We start from the raw sequence: 23,609 nt of genomic DNA on the forward strand, positions 1-23,609 counted from the left end.
TTTAAGCCGCAATGCTTCGCTGGTAAATATGCAAATTGTCTCTTCACTGAGGAAGTTGATGAACTCTAGTGCCACTTATTGGAGAATAGCTTACCCTTTAGACCCCCGTCTTAGCCTTTAATTCTCTGAATATACATTGACTCATTTCAATAGCTAAGCCTAAGCCTCTACCTGTCACCGCCAATAAGCCAGCCCTCGTATAAATACAGTATATCACAAAAGTGAGTACACCCCTCACATTTTTATAAATGTGTACAGCTTGTATAACAATGTAAATTTGGTGCCCTCTAAATAACTCAACACACAGTAATTAATGTCTAAACCGCTAGCAACAAAAGTGGGTACACCCCTAAGTGAAAATTACCCAATTAGCCATTTTCCCTCCCCGGTGTCATGTGACTCATTAGTGTTACATTTCTCAGGTGTGAATGGGGAGCAGGTGTGTTACATTTGGTGTTATCACTCACACACTCTCATACTGGTCACTAGACATTCAACATGGCATCACATGATGAAGAAGATCTGAGGATCTGAAAAAAAATAATTGTTGCTCTACATGAAGATGGCTTGGGCTATAAGAAGATTGCCTACACCCTGAAACTGAGCTGCAGCACGGTGGCCAAAATCACTCAGTGGTTTAACAAGACAAGATCTACTCAGAACAGGCCTCGCCATGTTGACCAAAGAAGATGAGTGCACCTGCTCAGTGTCATATCAGAGGTTGTCTTTTCAAAATAGGTGTATGAGTACTGCCAGCATTGGTGCTGAGGTTACAGGGTTGTGGGGGGGGGGGGGCCTGTCAGTGCTCAGGCCATACGGCGCATACTGCATCAAATTGGTCTACATGGCTTTAGTCCCAGAAGGAAGCTTCTTCTAAAGATGATGAACAAGAAAGCTGGGAAACAGTTTGCTCAAAACAAGCAGACTAAGGCTATGCTCACACTAGAAAAATTATTTTTCTTAAGAAATTTCTTAAGAGTGCACCTGTGTTAAAAAACGCACCAAAAACGCACCTGCGTTTTTGCCGCGTTTTCGGTGCGGGTTTGGTGCGTTTTTACCGCTGGTTGCTCCCTGCGTTATTGTGCCAATTATATATGGCAAATAACGCAGTTAGCTGCAGAAAAGAAGTGACATGCTCATTCTTTTTCTTAAGAAAATCTACTGAAAGAATTTTCTTAAGAAAAAAACGCAGTGTGCGCACAGCTAATTTTTTTTGCCATAGGTTTTGCTGGGGAATGTCTGCAGAAAGGTTACAAGAATTTCTCAAGAAATTTCTGCAGCAAAAACGGACCAAAAACGCAGGTAAAAAACGCAGTGTGTGAACATAGCCTAAGGACATGGATTACTGGAACCATGTCCTGTGGTCTGAAGAGACCAAGATAAACTTATTTATCTATTAAATATCTATTATCTAACATAAACTTATTTATATTGTGTCAAGCGTGTGTGGCAGCAACCAGGTAAGGAGTAAAAAGACAAGTGTGTCTTGCCTACAGTCAGGCATGGTGGTGGGAGTGTTATGGAATGCCAACATGTACTGTGACATACTGAAGCAGAGCATGATCCCCCCCCCTTCTCAAACTGGGAAGCAGGGCAGTATTTCAACATGATAATCTCAAACACACCTCCAAGACAACTACTGCTTTGCTAAAGAAACTGAGGATAAAGGTGCTGGACTGGCCAATCATGTCTACAGACCTAAACCCTACTGAGCATCTGCGGGGCCTCTTCAAATGGAAAGTGGAGAAGCGCGAGGTCTCTAACATCCACCATGATGTTGTCATGGAGGAGAGGAAGAGAATTCCACTGTGTGTGTGGATACTGTGAAGCTCTAGTGAACTTCATGCCCAAGAGAGCCACGGCAGTGCTTGAGAATAATAATGGCCTCACAAAATATTGACACTATGAGTACAGTCTGGCCATTTTCACATAGGGGTGTACACACTTTTGTTGACAGAGGTTTAAAAATTATTGGCTGTGTGTTGAGTTGTTTAGAGGTCTTCAAATTTACCCTGTTATACAGGCTGCACAATGACTACTTTACATTGTATCAAATTGTCACATCTTCAGTGTTGTCTGATGAAAAAAATATAAAAAATATTTACAAAAATGTGAAGGGTGTACTCACTTTTGTGATATACTATGTATCACTGGTCACTTGCATACATTTTGTTCTTGCCCATGTTCTAACAATGAAAATGGAGCTAACAGGATTGCCAGCACATAAAGAGAACCTGTCACCAGGATTTTCCCTTATAAGCTGCGGCCACCACCAGTGAGACCTTATATACAGCATTCCAGAATACTGTATATAAGAGACCAAGATGCTCTGTATAATGTCAAATACATCTTTTTTTATACTCCACTTTGGTCCAGTGGGCATCACTGGTGCCTTCTATTTTTCTTACATCGCCATCCTCCTTACCTTCTCCGTGTGGATGATGTGTCTTACGTCATCCACACAGAGGGTGACATTGTGCTCCTGAAAATGAGCACTTTGATCTGCCCTGCTAAGGGCAGAGAAGATTACTGTAATACATAGGCACGGGTAAAGGTCAAAGACAGCCTGCACATGCGTACTAAAATACTTTTAAAGGCCCTTAACAGGGCAGATCAAAGTGCACATGCGGAGGAGCTAGTAGTCACCCTTAAAGGGAATCTGTCATCAGATTTTTACTAATCTCAAGACAGCATGCTCTAGGGGTTAAAACACAAAGTTTAGTGATGTGTCTATTATCAAGCTGCCTGCTGTTATTTACTTGCAATGATTATTTTAGCACCAGGGGCTTATCATTGTGCATATTACATTGACTCCTGCCTGGTAGTCTGACACGCAACCTCCTGTGGTAAGCAGGTCACTGTCCATAGACATTGTGCATACAGAGTCTGGTGTGGGCAGGGGCAGCTCTACTGTATTGCTAAATATAAGAACTGATTGTGTCAGAACGGCTGCAGCCAATAATCTAAGTGAGATATTGTTGGATTCAGGATCTCTTTGCCTACATCATGCTGCTCTCAGATGAGGTAGCAAAAACCTAAATGGCACATTCCCTTTAAATAATATCATCTAACAACACAAATTTAGAATAGACACCCTTGCACACCTTCATACGTCCACTATTTACTACTTTCTTTAAGTGCGTCTGAATACATACGAGTAGAGACTAAAGGGTGCTTTACACGCTGCGACATAGCTAACGATATATCGTCGGGGTCACGTCATTAGTGATGCACATCCGGTGCCGGTAGCGACATTGCAGCGCGTGACACCAATGAGCGACGATCGAGCGCAAAAACGTGAAAAATCGTTGCTCGTTGACACGTCGTTCATTTCCTTAATATCGTTGCTGCTGCAGGTACGATGCTGTTTGCTATGTTGTTCGCTATGTGTGACACCGCAGGAACGACGAACATCTCCTTACCTGCGTCCACCGGCAATGAGGAAGGAAGGAGGTGGGCGGCATGTTCCAGCCGCTCATCTTCACCCCTCCTCTTCTATTGGACGCCTGCCATGTGATGTCGCTGTGATGCCGCATGACCCGCCCCCTTAGGAAAGATACGGATCACCAGCCAGAGCGACGTTGCAGAGCAGATAAGTCCATGTGATGGGTGTAAGTGATATTGTGCGCCACGGGCAGCGATTTGCCTGTGATGCACAACCGACAGGTGCGGCTACGCTCGCTAGCGAGATCGCAGCGTGTAAAGCGGCCTTAAGTCGCATTGTGCTCTTCTAGGGGTACATGCTGGCAAAAGGAACACTATTTGGTCAAATTCACAGTTTTTAGCCATAGATTTTTTTTTTGTAAGACAATTCAAAAAGTGGATACAAACATAGCAGCCTTTCCTTTATATATTTACTTTCTTCAGTATACACTCCCTTTTTTTTTCTAGGACTATATTACCATCTTCTTAGGCACCATGAAAGATTTCGGCACAGAGCTGAAAATCCATCAATATTCTATCCATCGGAAAACCAACTGCAATGTCAAAAATTTCTACATAGAAGCTTCAGCGTAAAGTACACAATGCTGAAGTAACCCAAGTAAATAGCGGAGCGATTTCCATCAATTGCTGGGGCTCTGAAGAATAAAATGGCTTTATTCCCTCCTGGAGAAAAAGGCATACACACTACCAGGGGCTTGTAAAGCTTCCCGATGCAACACCGGTGTGCGCTGAGATAAAACTACATAAATAAGGATTTTTTCTTTAAAAGTGTTTTATCATGGCAGGACACAAGTCACAGTTGGACGCCATTCAACAGCTTGATCTCTGGGTCCAGCGGTTAAACAAATATGCAGCTGGCATTAAACAACTGCAAAGTTAAGAGCATTTGATGGTATATAAAGTGGGCACAGCTTCCTCCAAGGACGGTCCTATCAGGATTTTATTCCTAATTCTTCCCAACAGTCAGCTTTTATTGGGATTTATTAATGGAATACATTTACATCCACTCCACTGGAATAGCAGAACGCATCCTCCTCCTGCTCTTCATTTCTAGGACCCAGTGTTTTCATAGAATATTTACCCTTTATTGTCACAGTCTCCCATTTTTTAAAATCTGACCTATGCCACTTTATGTGGTGACCCTGAAACGCTTCTACATGTCCCAGTGATTTGGTCTGGGAATGTTTTGGGTTTTTGATTTTCGTGACATATTGTGCTTTAAGTTAATGGTAAAATTAGGTTGATATGTTTTACATTTTTTTTATTAAAATATCAGAAATATGGCAAAAATGTACTAAAACTTAAGGTTTACAAACCTTAAATTATTATGTTCTTAAAACAGGTAGTCACACTATACATATAGACAAAGGGTAACATATTCTGCTTTATGTTGGCAAGATATTTCAAACTGTTATTTTTCTAGGATGTGAGAAGGGTTAAAATGTATCAAGATTTCACATAGAAAGCTGTCAATATCACGGGTGAACTAGGATAGCAGAGGAGACCTGATCTGGTCCTCAGACTGGGCTCCCTGTGCTGACCTTTATCCCAGAGGTACACTTAAGGATAGTCAGGTCTGGGTCCCCAGCGTGTCCCTGTCTCTTCACAAGGTTCTAACCTAACTCTCCCGTACCCCTAACCCCAGGGGTAGGATATACCAAAATAAACTCCCTCACTCTGCAAACCACCACAAAAGGGAAGACAATAAAGGCACAGGAGGAACTAAAATATAAGGGAAGATGAAAGGCACACCAAGATACATTTCCACAACACACAAGCAGCAGATCACAGGTCACAAGAAGAGGCTGCCAAGGTCACCGGATTTTCGCAAGAGCATAAGCAGATGCTATCTTCGGAGACCTCCTTACAAACTTCTCAGCCTTAAATAGGGAGAGACCAGCTGTGGATGGTAATCCTCAGCCTGACTCTCAGAAGAGTCATACACTGCTCAAAACAGGATTAAGTCCTGGAAGGTTAAAAATAGTGGACACAACTCAGCCGACGACCGGCAGAGCTGATCAATTTAAGAGAAACCAGGTTGCCTGTTTGACTATGTAATATGAACAGGGTCGGAAGCAGTTGCTGTAGTCCGTGTTTGTTCAGACAGCACATGGCTGTCAATCAGTGGTGAGGGCAGGGTTATACAGAGCTCAAAATTCAGAGAACTGGAAGATCTGCAGCTAATAAAAATGGTGCTTTTATCAAACCTGCAGCAAGCAGGCCGGTAAGTGACACATCGTTGGAATCAGAGTCTCTGCACCTACAACATGCTGCTCTCAGATGGGGTAGCAAAAACCTGCTGACAGATTCCCTTTAATATGAACACAATTTCCCTATCTGATTATTAGCAACCTTTACTTTTAAAGTAAAAAGACAAAGGGTTATCTGAAACACATAGTTCATCTGCCAGTTTCAGAGCGTATAATCCCTTCTAAAAAGAAAACCGACAAGAACTGGCAAGTTCCTAAAAATATAGCTGGATATAAGTGGCCACATTTAGAACTCGACCTGATAATAATCAGATGTGCATTGGACCATAGAGAGGTTAGTAATAGGCACTTCTGACTGAAGCTCTTGTTCTCGAACATAGAGATTTCCTAACACCTGTTCTGTAAAATGAACACGATAATTAATTTTTCCTTTTTCTCTCAGGAAAAAGGAAGAGTGGTGTTCAATGCTAATGTGTAACCAGCAATGAGACTTCTCCACTGTTTGGATAGCCAAAGTGTTTGTCAGTGGTAAAGAAAGACAGAAGACATCTGCATGCCAATCCTCGTGTGGTTTTTAAAATTCACTTAACTGATGATGACAAGGACTTGCTATCACAGATGATGGGTATGAGACTGTTCTGTGCCTGGCTCCAAAACTACAATGCCAAAAAAATCATCTCATCAACATTAATTGGAACATCATCAGACACGTTGGGGAATTAAGTTGGACGCCTACTCTTACTTTGCATACGAATTATCTGACAACCACATGACTTGCCAATAAGTTCAAACTATCGTATTGAAGCTTTTGGAAGACCAGAATAAACCAAAGCAATGTACAGCTGGCTTTTAGTATAAACTTCCAATGATCCCAAAATAATATTTAGCTTTTTGACAATATAAGAGACATTTTATGAGGTCAACAATTTGCAGAAATTTGATGTTGACCATTGTGAACACAACTGGATCTCCACATTCTTCACCTTTCGAACCCACGGTTCATTTTTACTGATTGGTTCATGGGTAGCAACTAGAGAAGAGTTAGAACTACCATGCTCGGTTGCTGGGTACTTGTAACTAGTGATGAGCGGGCACTACCATGCTCGGGTGCTCGGTACTCGTAACTAGTGATGAACGGGCACTACCATGATCGGGTGCTCTGTAATCGTAACTAGTGATGAGCGGGCACTACCATGCTCGAGTGTTCAGTACTTGTAACTAGTGTTGAGAGAGCACTACCATGCTCGGGTGCTTAGTACTCGAAACGAGTAGGTTGGATACTCGGACGAGCTTGTCTTGATTATAATGAAAGTCAATGGAAAACTCGACCATTTTTCCTGAAGTTTGCGTTTCCCATTGACTTCCATTATGCTCGGTACTCGAATCAAGTCCATCTTGAGCACCCGAACTGCTCTTTTCGTGTACCGAGCACCCGAGCATAGTAGTGCTCGCTCATCAGTAGTAGCAACTCTTACAATTCTGCTGTTAGTGCCAAGATGAAAAACAGACCAAAACTACCTGGAGGAGAATGACTGACTGTAGCAAAGCACCATATAATGAAAAATGAGCATGAACTCAACAAAGGAAAGATTTGAGATTTTTTACAGGAAGCTTCCACACAAGTAGTTACGAAAAGATAATATTCAAACCTATCAAGCTGAATCTGCCTCGACAGGAAAGGTCAAAAGTAGAGATGAGCGAACCCGAAGTTCAGTGTTCGTATCAAACACAGACTTTACAAAAAAAAAAATGGAGTTCGGGTGCTTTATGTATACGTATGTAAACCATTTGTGTGAGCATCGCTGTGCTCAAGTACGCTCGGTGCTCAGCCCAGTGTGAGCCACTTGCAGTGTTTGACCGGCTTGAACTGGGGATAACAACAGTGTGATCACATGTACAGGGGTTGGACAAAATAATGGAAACATCAACAAAAGTTAGTTTAATATGGTGTAGGTCCACCTTTTGCGGCGATTACAGCCTCAATTCTCCGAGGTATGGAGTCATACGAGGTATGAATTGTTTATAAAGGAATTTTAGCCCATTCTGCAGTTAAAACACTCTCCAGTTCTTTCAGCGACGATGGTGGCGGAAATCGACGTCTAAAGGGTACTTTACACACTGCGTCATCGCTAGCGATCTTATTAGCGATGTGAAATTCTAGATCGCAAGTGCAATCTTTCGGGATCGCACATAGGTCATTTAACGCATGTGCGATCCCGAAAGATCGCACGTGCGATCTAGAATTTTACATCGCTAATGAGATCGCTAACGATGTCGCAGTGTTTAAAGTACCCTTAACTTGAATCTCTAAAATCGACCATAAATGCTCAATAATGTTGAGGTCTGGGGGTTGTGGGGGCCAGATGAGATGCTCAACTTCATTAGAATGATCCTCATGCCATGCTTTAACTATTCTAACTGTATGAATTGGTGCATTATCATCCTGAAAGATGGCGTTCCCCTCCAAGAACAGTGCTTGAACCATGGGATGCACTTGGTCGCCCAAAATGCCTAAATAATCTCGGCTGTTAATTCTTCCATGAAGGGATATTATTGGCCCGGCGGATCTCCACGAAATAGCACCCCAGATCATCACAGAACCTCCGCCATGTTTTATGGTTGGGAGAAGGCAGTCTGGATGGAATGCTTCTTTCGGCTGTCTCCAAACGTCCACTTGGCCGGAGGTCGGAAATAGGGTAAACGATGATTCGTCTGAGAATATCACATGTTTCCACTGCTCGAAGGACCAATTCTGGAGGTTTCTACACCACTCTAAACGCTTGGACACATTTATCATTGAGAACAGCGGTTTTCCAATTGCAGCTCTTCCGTGGAATCCAGATTTGTGCAGCTCCCGATGAACAGTTTTCGTGGAAACTGGGTTCTGTAGGTGTTCATTGAGCTCAGCAGTGATTTTCAGAGGCGTGGTCTTGCGATGCTCTCTCACAATTCGCTTTAGAGTCAGACGGTCTCTCTCAGTCAACTTCGACTTTTCGGCCGGACCTGTGCTTTGCTGCGGACATTTTTCCTTGTCTTTCAAACGCAGTCATTACTTTGGAGACAGTACCTCTTGACACGCCAAGCATTTGGGCACTTTCTCTTACACTAGCGCCTAGCACACGAGCACCAACAATTTGGCCTCTTTGAAAATACGAGAGGTCTGCCATTGGTATCAGGTTCTCAACAATGTTCTTACAATTCTGCAAAACAAACAGTTAATTTACATACACATCACATAACACAAATAATCAACTACAATACATTAACATGTGTCACGGTTTGCATGTTTATAACATGTTAGAAGATTATGATGCCAAAATGTTAGGTGTTTCCATTATTTTGTCCAACCCCTGTAGTGTGCACCAAACAAAAAAAATGTAAAACCCTGCCTACTCTCCCCTGGTAGCAATCTGTTTATGGCTGGCTGCATGTGGGCGGAAACCTGAACTGCACAATTCGTGACTTCCATTGGGGTTCAGGTCAAGGTCAGGGTTCAGGTCAGGTTTCAGGTTCAGGTCAAGTCCGAGTCCCAAACCGAACTTTATCTAAAGTCTGTTTGAACCCACCAAATTGAACTTCTATGGGTTCGCTCATTTCTAGTCAAGAATAAGGATGGGAGAATAGATTCGTAGGGCTTCAGTCCATCGGCCCAATCAGTCATATGTCACAGCTAGATGGGAGGCCTGCGAATCTCCTTACCTCCAGGCATTCACGACTCTTCTTTTGATTAGCTGGACTGGCGTGACATCAAGTGTTTGCATCACACTACAATTATCTCATAGGATTTGATGAATATTTAGGAGCAGAAGTCATACCTCAACCCGCATCAAATCCTAAATGTGTTAACATACCTCAGCATTCAAACCATAAAACCATTGAAAAAGTATAACTAACCACGAAGCAAAGTTAAATATGAATTTTAGCAGAAAACATAATAGTTGAAGCAAGTCAGTAAAATATATAAATATACAGCATTCATTCTCCACACTGCACAAAGCATCCTTAGCCCTTACAGATGACCTGTCATACTGTATCCCCGGCACAACTCCTTACCTGATAGACATGAAAAGCGTGGGTAGATTTACCTCGCAGAAAAACTGAGGGTATCCAAACATTTACAAGGGCACGGTGTGATCTGTAACAGAGACAACGAGGTAAAGCTTACTGACATTTACAGCAATGAAGAGGAATAGAGCTGATATTTTGTCTACTGGAACAAATAAAAATGTCACGATAATAAAACTAGAATTATTAGGCGGATAGGAGGCAACAGAGTCACGAGGAGAATACGAGGCTTTGACAGTCGGAGAGGAGCCAAAACATTCCCAACACTTTCTGTATCACTTAAAGAGAGTAGTGAATGATGAGTGGCCTCTTCTAATGTGAAGTACTGATTTTACACCAAAAAACAACTTTATATAACATAATCAAGTGATAAATACTTGAAGCGCAATTTAATGGTAAAAAACAGTCTACACTAACCATTTCTGGCACTAGTATATAACGCTCAAGTATGTGCAAGTGCCAAAGGGAAGAAAATTAATTTCTCAGCTGACCATTCTAGCACAGCACATTTCCACAAGACTTTGCTTGTCAAGGGCTCATAAATGCTGTCCATAGCTACCGACAGCCTGCAGCTCAACATAGCTGTATGATCACTGTTCAGAAAAATAAAGATCTAATCCTATAAAATGGCTGACAGATACGTGTGTGAGCATCTACTAAATGAGCAGCTAAAAAAAAAAATGAACAATCGATGGCTAATATGGAAACAGGATAACACCCCCAGAAGAAAAAGGGTGAAACAAATGTCGGGGTGGATAAACGTCGCGCCTGACATTACAGCAGCTGCTGCGGATCTTATAAAAGATAGGACCATCTATTGACTCATACTATTGTTGAAGGCTGCACATTTATTATATAACAGATATATGATAGGTGTAACTATCGGAAATTGGTTATCATCACCCATTTCCAGGCTACTGTTCCATTTATCACAATATTCATTTTTATCTCTCTACATTTTGAATTACCAGGTTCTTCCTCATTCCTATTTTGTGAGGCACTTTTTAGTCTTAAAATTTCATTATTATTATTATTATTACTTCTTAATAATAAGATATACAGTTAGGTCCAGAAATATTTGGACAGTGACACAAGTTTTGTTATTTTAGCGGTTTACAAAAACATGTTCAGAAATACAATTATATATATAATATGGGCTGAAAGTGCACACTCCCAGCTGCAATATGAGAGTTTTCACATCCAAATAGGAGAAAGGGTTTAGGAATCATAGCTCTGTAATGCCTGGGGTTGATTACAGGTGTGTGGTTTTGCATTTGGAAGCTGTTGCTGTGACCAGACAACATGCGGTCTAAGGAACTCTCAATTGAGGTGAAGCAGAACATCCCGAGGCTGAAAAAAAAGAAAAAATCCATCAGAGAGATAGCAGACATGCTTAGAGTAGCAAAATCAACAGTCGGGTACATTCTGAGAAAAAAGGAATTGACTGGTGAGCTTGGGAACTCAAAAAGGCCTGGGCGTCCACGGATGACAACAGTGGTGGATGATCGCCGCATACTTTATTTGGTGAAGAAGAACCCATTCACAACATCAACTGAAGTCCAGAACACTCTCAGTGAAGTAGGTGTATCTGTCTCTAAGTCAACAGTAAAGAGAAGACTCCATGAAAGTAAATACAAAGGGTTCACATCTAGATGCAAACCATTCATCAATTCCAAAAATAGACAGGCCAGAGTTAAATTTGCTGAAAAACACCTCATGAAGCCAGCTCAGTTCTGGAAAAGTATTCTATGGACAGATGAGACCAAGATCAACCTGTACCAGAATGATGGGAAGAAAAAAGTTTGGAGAAGAAAGGGAACGGCACATGATCCAAGGCACACCACATCCTCTGTAAAACATGGTGGAGGCAACGTGATGGCATGGGCATGCATGGCTTTCAATGGCACTGGGTCACTTGTGTTTATTGATGACATAACAGCAGACAAGAGTAGCCGGATGAATTCTGAAGTGTACCGGGATATACTTTCAGCCCAGATTCAGCCACATGCCGCAAAGTTGATCAGACGGCGCTTCATAGTACAGATGGACAATGACCCAAAGCTTACAGCCAAAGCTACCCAGGAGTTCATGAGTGCAAAAAAGTGGAACATTCTGCAATGGCCAAGTCAATCACCAGATCTTAACCCAATTGAGCATGCATTTCACTTGCTCAAATCCAGACTTAAGACGGAAAGACCCACAAACAAGCAAGACCTGAAGGCTGCGGCTGTAAAGGCCTGGCAAAGCATTAAAAAGGATGAAACCCAGCGTTTGGTGATGTCCATGGGTTCCAGACTTAAGGCAGTGATTGCCTCCAAAGGATTCGCAACAAAATATTAAAAATAAAAATATTTTGTTTGGGTTTGGTTTATTTGTCCAATTACTTTTGACCTCCTAAAATATGGAGTGTTTGTAAAGAAATGTGTACAATTCCTACAATTTCTATCAGATATTGTTGTTCAAACCTTCAAATTAAATGTTACAATCTGCACTTGAATTCTGTTGTAGAGGTTTCATTTCAAATCCAATGTGGTGGCATGCAGAGCCCAACTCGCGAAAATTGTGTCACTGTCCAAATATTTCTGGACCTAACTGTATATAGTCTATAGAATCAAGTGTCAATTTCTTTTGTCCTGAGATTATTATTTTCTCAGGCAGCGGTGTTGATTTCAGTATATAGAAGTGCTATTGAGTATTGGTTTTCTTCACTTCAAGGACTGTTAGTTATTGACTAGGAAACAGGATAAGCCTCAATTAGAAAGATAAAGGGACATCAAAAGCTAATAATGTGAATAGTCCGCAATGATTTCTACTGTATATATGAATCAGTTTTTCCTTAGATATAGTTATATTATCAGAGACCATGGATACCTGATCCAAATAGTATATGGGAATTAGTGCAGAGTTGCTCTTAAGTGCGATAAAGATAGATAGTAGTTGATTTCACATTTTAGTATAGAAAACAAATCATTTTCCGATTCTCATTAATTAATGGAGTTATTGAGCAAAAAAAAATGAAGAGGTTCTCCATAAAAACAGCGGGTGAAATAAGTATTGATTTTGTCACCAATTTTCTAAGAAAATATATTTGCTCTTAACATGAATTTTTCAACAGAGGTCAGTAAAAATCCAACCAATCCACATGGGCAAACAAATCAAAACATACATTTCCAGAAATTTAGTGATATGTTATAATAAGAAATGACACAGGGAAAAGTATTTAACACACTTGCGAAAATATATTTAATACTTCATACACAAGCCTTTCAAGACGATTCCTAGAAGATAGATAGAGTAGAAGATAGTTGCCTGCATTGCTTAGGTGTGATTTTTCACCCATTCTTCCACACAATCACTCTTCAAATCCTAGAGGTTCCATGGGCTCCTTCTCTGAATTCTGAGCTTTAGTTCATTCCATAAATTTTCTATTGGATTCAGGTCAGGTGATTCTCTGGGCCATTCTAGCATCTAGATTTTCTTTCTCTGAAACAAACTGAGAATTTCCTTGGCTGTGTGTTTGTGATCATGGTCTTGCTGAAATGTCCACTCTCGTTCCATCTTGATCATCCTGGTAAATGGCAGCAGATTTTTAGCAATTATGTCTTGGTACATTTGTAAATTCATTCTTCCTTCAAATCATATGAAATTTGTCAGTGCCGTATGCTGAAAAATAGCCCCACACCATAATGTTCCCACCTCCAAACTTCACTGTTGGTATAGGGTTTTTGGGGTGATTTGACTTTTGGCCTCCTAATATGGTTGTGTATTATGGTATCCAATGAGTTCAATTTTGTTTTGGTCTCATCTGACCAGATTTTATTCTCCCAGCAATTCACAGGCTAGTCTAAATATTCTTGAGCAAACTTTAAATGTGCTTGAATATGCTTTTTGTTCAGCAATGCAGTCTTACATGGTGAGAGTGCATATAGGCCATGGAGGGTGAATGCATTAGTTATTGTTTTATTTAAACAATTGCACCTGCTGATTCCAAGTCTTTCTATAGATCTACACGGATGGTCCTCGGCTCTTGAACAACTTTTCTGATAATTCTTTTCACTTAACTGTCTGAAATCTTGCGGAGAGCACCCGATAATGGTAGGTTTATGGAGAAATAATATTATTTCTACTTACGGATTATGGCCCCAACAATGCTCACTAGTAGATTCAGTGGTTTAGAAATTCTTCTGTAACCACTGACATCAATATGTTTTACAACAATAAAGTCACAAAGTCCTTGAGACAGCTCACTGGTTTTATCCATCATGATATGTTTCTTGTGTGGTATCTTTGTCATGAGAGACCTTTTTATAGGCCATTAGATGATCCAGCTGATACTATTATTCACTAAATAGAAGGATTGCTTTCAATTTACTGATATGACTTTTTGCATCTCTCTTTCTTCAGGTTCTCAATACTTTTTCCCTGTGTCATTAATCATTATTACACATCACTAAATTTATGGAGATCTATGGTTTGTTTTTTTGCCTTTGTGGATTGGATGGGTTGTTACCAACATGTGGTGAGAAATTCATGTCAATAGCACCTCTAGAAATATATTTATTTAGAAAATAGGTGAAATTTTCAATACTTATTTCACCTACTGTATCTGATAGGTTTATATCTCAGAAGTGTAACTTTAAAATTATAATTTATGGGGTATCACCCACCTCTATGTCACATTTTGTCAGACGAATGTTCTTCTTTTGCAATGATACTTGTCATGTTTTTACAAATTTGAAAAATCAATAAAAAACGTTTTGGAAAAATTATAATTTATATTTTCGGTCAACTGGGCATTACCAGAGATTTGTCTCCATTGGTGTGTACTTTTTCCCCTGCATAGCGTTGACCAATCATAAGCAGGTGGCAATATACAGAAGAGAAAAGAACATGGTCTCCTTTTCTCACTGATCTATGCAGTTATTTTGTAGAGATACAGCAGAGCTGAATATGGTTACAAAAATGTCCAGATTTCAGCTCAACTTTGCTGCATCTCTACCAAATACCTGCAGTTATGTATCATTACAAACACTTCCAATTCTCATCAGAAACCATTTGTAAAGATAGCACAGAAGTTATTATGAACAGCTTAGCTGAGATATGCATCATTACAAACACTTCGAGATCCCATCTCACAGTGCTGTCAACTCTGACACTAGCTCACACTGATTACCATAGGATATGTTCTGTAAGTGATTGTAAAGATACGTAACTCAGCTCTGCTGTATCTCTACAGCAGTGCTGAGTTACGTATCTCTACATAGTAGCTGCGGGAATCTCCCCTGTATGTTGCTGCCTTCTGACGATTGGTCAGTTTCATGCAGGGGAAGAAGTACACGCCCCCAGAGAAGAATCTCTGGTAACACCAAGTTAAACTATAACAAATTATAACTTTAAGCTTACAAGTTAATATCTTTGTAACAGAGAGGAGAAATTTAAAAAATATAAACTACATTTTACTCAGCTCTGAAGCCATTATTTCATGATGTGGCCAGTTTAACATGCTCATACTGGTGAGAAGTCATTTTTAATACATCTTCTGTCAGCATACAGAAAAATTTCAGAATGAAGCAGTAATGCCTACACAACAGTGAGTGGAGAAATTTAGATTACCTACTCAGAAGAAAATAAAGCTATTCCAGCGATTAATGAACTTCCAAAGGTACAAACTCTCTGACATCTGCTGACATGTATCAATGATGTGTCAATGACATGTTACAAGATAATTGAGAGTTCTCTGGGAAAGAGAAATGAAAAAGGGAACAGGGACGTTTCACTCTGAAAAATGAAGTTGCTTTGTAGTATATACTTGGCAACTGGACTGTCAGCTATGACAGCAGATGTTATAGCTAGAGTGGAATATAATGTGTCATTTTAATATAGGATTTGAATATTTTCATTTATATGCAAGATACAGCATGCTTTTAAATGTCCACTTTTAGTTGTAGATCAACACAACTTTGATATGTTTCTGTCATATAGTTTTAAAGGTGGATACGTTTTATAGATGATTTATGAGCGAATTCTCTGAAAAGTTGAAAATGCAAAGAGTTCTGGTGCCTTGAGAGGAGCAAGTTCTCAAACTTACATTTCAAAGTCTGACAAACTCTGGTCTTCAGATGTTTGGCTCAAATCTCCAGGGACCTGGAACCACAAAAGCAGAATACATTACAATGTGTAGCCAGAAATATTTAATTAAAAGGCAAACGCCTAGAAAAAAAACTGTGAAAAAATGAGAGGGGTCTTGTTTTTGTTTTTTCTTCCACTTTTTGAAATATATTCAAAAAGCTGGATAAGTTCTTAGAGAATAGAAAAAAAAAAAGTAAAAAAAATTCCTAACTACATTTGATTAGCAAATAACATTTTATTTGTCTGGGGGGAGGGGGGTGCCCAGACAGTACTTTACGCACTTTCATTTTTATGTTTCTTTTTTTCTGCCCAGCTTCCAAGAGTCATAACTTTTTTTATATTTTTTTATATGAAGGCTTGATTTTTGCAAGATGAGTTGTGGTTGGTAACGACAAATTCTATTTTACTGTGGAATGTGCTGAAAAAATTGGAAATAAATTCTAAGAGGTATGAAATTGGGTAAAAAAAAAAATAAATTTGCAATTGTTCTTTGGTTTTGTGTTTACATTACACATTGTGTGGTACAAATGACCACAATTTTCTAAGGTCATAATGATTATGCGGCTACCAACCTTGCATAGAAAGTTTTAATTTAGCATTTACATAGTAAAAAAAAAAAAATAAATTCAGAAGTTTGTCAAAAACAAAAAAAATAATAATTTTACTTTGTGTCACATTTTCAAAGACCTGTAAATTCTGTCAATAGAGCTAGGTGAGGGCTTCTTTAAGTTATGGTGTGTTGTAGTTTTTATTAATACCAGTTTAGGGGCCAAACAATGTTTTTTAGTTTATTTTTCCCATGAAGGTTTATGGACCGAAAAGCCATTATTCTGGCATTTAGATTTCTTGTCTCTTTATGGTACTTATATTTTGATAAACCAGAGTGTTAAAGCCACATGCCAAATATGTGTCTTTGCTCATTTCTTTTAATATATACAGTATATATTTATGTTTTATACAGTCAGGGCCAGAAATATTTGGACAGTGACACAAGTTTTGTTATTTTAGCGGTTTACAAAAATATGTTCAGAAATACAATTATATATATAATATGGGCTGAAAGTGCACACTCCCAGCTGCAATATGAGAGTTTTCACATCCAAATCGGAGAAAGGGTTTAGGAATCATAGCTCTGTAATGCATAGCCTCCTCTTTTTCAAGGGACCAAAAGTAATTGGACAAGGGACTCTAAGGGCTGCAATTAACTCTGAAGGCGTCTCCCTCGTTAACCTGTAATCAATGAAGTAGTTAAAAGGTCTGGGGTTGATTACAGGTGTGTGGTTTTGCATTTGGAAGCTGTTGCTGTGACCAGACAACATGCGGTCTAAGGAACTCTCAATTGAGGTGAAGCAGAACATCCTGAGGCTGAAAAAAAAGAAAAAATCCATCAGAGAGATAGCAGACATGCTTGGAGTAGCAAAATCAACAGTCGGGTACATTCTGAGAAAAAAGGAATTGACTGGTGAGCTTGGGAACTCAAAAAGGCCTGGGCGTCCACGGATGACAACAGTGGTGGATGATCGCCGCATACTTTCTTTGGTGAAGAAGAACCCGTTCACAACATCAACTGAAGTCCAGAACACTCTCAGTGAAGTAGGTGTATCTGTCTCTAAGTCAACAGTAAAGAGAAGACTCCATGAAAGTAAATACAAAGGGTTCACATCTAGATGCAAACCATTCATCAATTCCAAAAATAGACAGGCCAGAGTTAAATTTGCTGAAAAACACCTCATGAAGCCAGCTCAGTTCTGGAAAAGTATTCTATGGACAGATGAAACCAAGATCAACCTGTACCAGAATGATGGGAAGAAAAAAGTTTGGAGAAGAAAGGGAACGGCACATGATCCAAGGAACACCACATCCTCTGTAAAAAATGGTGGAGGCAATGTGATGGCATGGGCATGCATGGCTTTCAATGGCACTGGGTCACTTGTGTTTATTGATGACATAGCAGCAGACAAGAGTAGCCGGATGAATTCTGAAGTGTACCGGGATATACTTTCAGCCCAGATTCAGCCAAATGCCGCAAAGTTGATCGGACGGCGCTTCATAGTACAGATGGACAATGACCCCAAGCATACAGCCAAAGCTACCTAGGAGTTCATGAGTGCAAAAAAGTGGAACATTCTGCAATGGCCAAGTCAATCACCAGATCTTAACCCAATTGAGCATGCATTTCACTTGCTCAAATCCAGACTTAAGACGGAAAGACCCACAAACAAGCAAAACCTGAAGGCTGCAGCTGTAAAGGCCTGGCAAAGCATTAAGAAGGAGGAAACCCAGCGTTTGGTGATGTCCATGGGTTCCAGACTTAAGGCAGTGATTGCCTCCAAAGGATTCGCAACAAAATATTGAAAATAAAAATATTTTGTTTGGGTTTGGTTTATTTGTCCAATTACTTTTGACCTCCTAAAATGTGGAGTGTTTGTAAAGAAATGTGTACAATTCCTACAATTTCTATCAGATATTTTTGTTCAAACCTTCAAATTAGACGTTACAATCTGCACTTGAATTCTGTTGTAGAGATTTCATTTCAAATCCAATGTGGTGGCATGCAGAGCCCAACTCGCGAAAATTGTGTCACTGTCCAATTATTTCTGGACCTAACTGTATATGCATTTTTGTAATATTTTTTAAAAACAAATATATATATACTGTATACACACACAGTGGAACCTTGGATTAAGAGTAACTTGGTTTGACAGCGTTTTACAGTTTTACAAGACAAGCAAAGCTTTTTACAAATTTGTAACTTAGTTTAAGAGCAATGCTTTGCAATAAGAGCAAATACTCACCGTGCACACTTCCGGTTCTGTCCCTTCACCGCACTCTGACCCGCTCTGGAGGTAACTTTCTATACATATGTACAGTATGCTGTACACCATTGTACAGTACAGTATATACTATATAGCATGTCTATCAATTTGCATTTATGGATACAGTATTGTACTTTCTTTCTGCTAACCAGTACAGAACATTGCTTGTACTGTAATCTAATTGCCTGTGCTGTATTCCTACCCCATATTTGGCTTAGCTCTGCCCTTATTTTGGGACAATAGATTTGTGGTGTGTTTTTTCATGTATTCTACAGAATAAAGATTGTCATATTTATGCACAATTTTTTCCCTCTATACTGTACCTCTCGCACACCAACAATTCTATTCTAAGTTACGTGCAGATAATTTGTTTTATATGCTTTTTACTCTATTGCACAGTATTTTGTATTCGTGTACTGTAATAATTTTATATGAATACAGTACATTATTTTGTATTACTGTAATAAGTTTGTGTAAATACAGTAAATATTTTTGGGTTGTGGAATGAATTGTCTGCGTTTCAATTATTTCCTATGGGAAATTTCACTTTGATATAAGTGTAGCTTGGTTTAAAGAGCACACTCCCGAAACGTATTACGCTCGTAATCCAAGGTTCCATTGTATAATATATATATATATATATATATGATCCACAATGAAGAGATGAAAGGTCGCACTCCAAAGGTCGAATAAAATATTTTTCTTTTTATTCCACGATCACATCAGGGGTACAGGTAGTGAGGGAGGATGAGGGTGTGCCACGTCGGACGACGGCAGCCGTTTCGCAAGTAACCTTGCTTCTACGGGTCCAGTGGCACTGGACCCGTAGAAGCAAGGTTACTTGCGAAACGGCTGCCGTCGTCCGACGTGGCACACCCTCATCCTCCCTCACTACCTGTACCCCTGATGTGATCGTGGAATAAAAAGAAAAATATTTTATTCGACCTTTGGAGTGCGACCTTTCATCTCTTCATTGTGGATCTTGTATCGCCTTTGCTTTGGGACACGCACCCAGGTCTCCACCTGCCTGAAAGCACAGCTTTGTCAGCCATACAGGGATCAGCGGTGCCCGGTATCCTACACTCAGCTTTATATATATATATATATATAATATATATATATATATATATATATATATATATATATATATATATATATATATAAAAATACATTTTTACCCTATTTGTAGCCTCAGTAGTTTTGCGCTATATAGTGAAAATGTAGGGTTCCTATGAAGCTGGGAACAAATTATGCTCGTAATCCAAGGTTCCACACTGTGTATATATATTTTTTTAGTATATAATTTTTACCCTATTTTTACTATTTTTAGCCCCTTTAGTAGTTTTGCACTATATAGTGAAAATGTAGGTTTCCCATGAAGCTCACCCTGTGACTGAGGATTACAGGATTGGGAAGATGGCAGCAATGGGGGCCTTGATTTGGCCCACCAGTTATTATGGTACACCATCCATATGTCATGGCAGCAAATGCTCCACTCAATTACAGATGTCAGAGACTGAAAGCAGAATGAAAATGGTTAGGAGAAGTGATAGAACTTAGTTTGCATTGATGGCGTTGGAGACAAATACCAGCTATGAAAAACAGCTAGGATCTACCGGAAACTTACCCCATTGCTGACATATATGTATGCCATTTTGAGCTAAGGGGTAAATGACTGCCATCTTGTAACACGGATAGAAACCAGTCCTAGATTGTTAGGCTATGTGTCCATGGGAGAATGTAGCTGCGGATTTTTCTGCATCAAAATCCGCACCTTTTCAAAAGGTGCGGATTTGCCGCGGATTTACCGCGGATTTGATGCGGATTTATTTTTTTTTTCCCCAATTTTAAAGCCAAAATCCGGATGAAAATCCGCAACAATAATTGACATGTTGCAGATTTTTCCGGATCAAAATCCGCACGAAATCCGCTGCGGAAAAATCCGCAGCGTGGGCACAGCATTTCCAAAATACCATAGAAATGGCTGGGAAGTGCCTGAGCTGCAGATTTTCAGGAAATCCGCGGCTTTTCCGCGAGAAATCCGCGGCAAAATCCGCGCATTTTCCGCAGCGTGGGCACATAACCTTAATAGAACAGTTGCCTATGAGCATGTACAATAGGAATCTGCTGTGACCTAGAGATAACCTACAAGTGAAGCTTAATAGTTTGTGCACCTATCAGAATTTTCAATTTTTCTGCATAAATTTGCCCCAGTGAGATTTTCACACAAGCCCTTAAAGTAGGTAAAGAGAACCAAATCAAGCAAATTAGTCAAGAATAGTAGACTTTGTTATTTATTAAATTGGAAAAAAATGATCCAATATCACAGGTCTATAAGTGGCAAAGGTATGTGAGCCGAAAGGAAGAAGTTAAAATTAGAGTCCGGTGGTTTCAATCATGGGATGACAATCCGCTGTGAGTGGACATCTGTCACGGGTGACAGACAGTCATGTGGTTTCTGGCTATAGAAGGTCACAGTGTGTGCTCCCTGATATTATTATGTTCCTGCTATTAGTATTCATTGTACTAGGTAGCTTTCCTGCTGGATTTTCAGCTCTCCCATTTTTGGACCCAGCAGGAGATCGCCTTCCACCAGCTGCTTATCATCAGTATTCTCTTGGTGCATAAATACTCTCTTCTTCCCTGGACTGGTGCTGGTGATATTATTCAGTTCACTCTAGCTCTGGTTGCAAGCAGGTGGCTTGCTCTCATTTGTAATATCGTTGCTGAAGCTTTGCTGAATTCCTGAGTGAGACATCTGTGGATAAGTAGTTCATGCTTTTCCCCTTGTGTACCCCATGTGTCTTCCTTTAGCGTTTAGCGGGGTTAACAAAGAGCTCATCCCACCTGCTCCCTATTTAGGCTACAGCACTAGGGATATAGCTAGGGTTAGGTATCCAGCTCGGCACATAAGTGTGGAACCTATCTAGGGTGGTGAGTGACTCCAAGGACAAGCAGTAAGTTTGGTCAGGAGTCACCATCTCCCCCTTCCCCGGATACAGGGGTTCCCTTCCCTTACCTCTCGCCGCTAACTTGGTACTTCCCTGTACCTAGCGCGACAACATCCTGTTTTATTTAACGATTAGGGAGCTATAAAAGTTAGAGTCTCACAACACATTTGTGGAAGTGTATCAATGCATGAACAAAACAGATTTAAAAAGGACCTCAGAAGAAGAGTTGTTGATCCTCATCAGGCTGGATCCAATAGTCAAAAAGATTGTGAAGAAACAGAGGAAATTCAAGACAATTATTACCCTACAAAGGAGTGGTGGACCATAAAAGAGCACTCCAAGAGAACATACTAGTCCAAGAGGTCACAAAGAAACTAAAGGTAACCTCTGAACAACTAAAGGCCTCTCTCACATTACCTAATGTTAATATTCATGAGTCTACTGTACAACTATGGCGCACATGGCAGGACTTCAAGGGGAAAGCACCTACTACCCTCCTGCAGTTTGCTAAAGATCACTTAAACAAGCCAGAGGGCTACTTGAAGTGTGTTTTAAAGACAATTGAGACCAATGTACACATTTTTAATTTAAATGAATAAAATTATCTTTGTAGAAAGAAAAATAATTTCACTACAGCATACAAACCTCATTATCTCTGAAACATGATGGTGGTAGTATTTAAGTTTGGACCTGTTTTGAATCATCTGGATCAGGAAGGCTTGCTATCCCTGATGGCAACTAAATTAAATCAGCAAATTTCATAAGAAAATGTCAAGGCATCTGTACATGAACTGAATCTCAAGAGTAAGTGGGTAATGCAGCAAGACAACAACCCAAAGCACACAAGTCGTTCTACAAAAGAAGGGTTACAAGAGACTAAAGCTAATGTTTTGGACTGACCAAGTCAATGTATCGTTGTCGTTGGCTGCCGGCAGTGTTTTCTCTGGCTGGTCTCCCCGAAATCAGTGATTGTTTTGTCTTGTTGGTCTACTAGGAATTGCTCCCACCTGGCCAGAATCCTACTCAACACTGATGAGGGGCAATATCCCGAAACAGCTGTCTGTGGATGGATACCTGGCCTTGGTATTTCCCTTGTCATATCTTTAAACTTGTCAAAGAGTTGGATATTGACTAAAAGGGCCACTTCATATGGTGGTTATGGCGGTTTCCTAAAAAGAGCCACCCCTTGGCTAGGTTCTTCCCGGAGGGATATCTGGCTAGTTTCTGTGTTGAGACTCCTAACAGAGGCTCCACGGACTTTTTTGATTTGCAAGTCAATGTATTGAAAGTAATCCTACAGAAATGTTGTGGAAGGACAGGAAGTGTGCAATCCCCAACATAAACCGATATGAAGCTATTTGGCAGGGTGGACTGGGCTAAAATTCCTTCAAGCCGATGTACAGGAGTAGTCAACGGCTCAACATTTACTGAAAGAATTTAGATGCAGTTATTGCTGCACTAGTGGGCCACAGTTGAAAGTAAAGGTTTACATACTTTTGCCACTCATAGAAATGTGATAATGGATCATTGTCCCTTTTAAAAAAAAAAATCACAGTCTAATATTTTTGACTCATTTGTTAGATTTTGGTTCTTTTAATCTACTTTTTGGACTTGTATGAAAATCTGATATAGTTTTAGGCTGAGGCCACACGGGGATTACTGCGAGTGCTCGTATGATACTCGTCTCACGCTCACCGCACAGCGGGAGCAAAGTGTCATGCGAGTGTCATGCAACTGTGGTCTGATCGTGCAATCAGCCCACAGCTGCGGAGGGGAGGGAGGGATTTATCTACCAACAGCGGAGCTGAAGCGAGAATTGCACTGCTCTCGTGTTACACCGGTGTAACACGAGAGCAATGCGATGTTTCTCTCGCCCCATAGACTTGAATAGGTGCAAGTGAAATAAGATCACATTCCACCCGAAGCAGGCTGCGACTGTTTTCTTGGTCCGATTAGGGCTGAGAAAACAATCACTCATGGGAGCTGCCCCATAA

At 40.2% G+C, this 23,609-nt stretch overlaps 1 protein-coding gene across 3 annotated transcripts in view; it reads right to left on the reverse strand.

Moving 5' to 3' along the window:
* The window catches only part of SNX29 (sorting nexin 29), a 584,130-nt gene that overhangs the window by 256,214 nt on the left and 304,307 nt on the right, over positions 1–23,609 (reverse strand). For all 3 annotated transcript variants that reach the window (XM_075317954.1, XM_075317953.1, XM_075317955.1), the window contains exons 17-18: positions 15,808–15,863; positions 9,708–9,789 (exon numbers count right to left, since the gene is read on the reverse strand). In XM_075317954.1, the coding sequence (XP_075174069.1) occupies positions 9,708–9,789; positions 15,808–15,863 (138 nt within the window). The remainder of the gene's footprint in view (positions 1–9,707; positions 9,790–15,807; positions 15,864–23,609) is intronic.

Source organism: Anomaloglossus baeobatrachus, chromosome 7 (assembly GCF_048569485.1).
Source record: "Anomaloglossus baeobatrachus isolate aAnoBae1 chromosome 7, aAnoBae1.hap1, whole genome shotgun sequence".
Lineage (NCBI taxonomy): Eukaryota > Metazoa > Chordata > Amphibia > Anura > Aromobatidae > Anomaloglossus > Anomaloglossus baeobatrachus.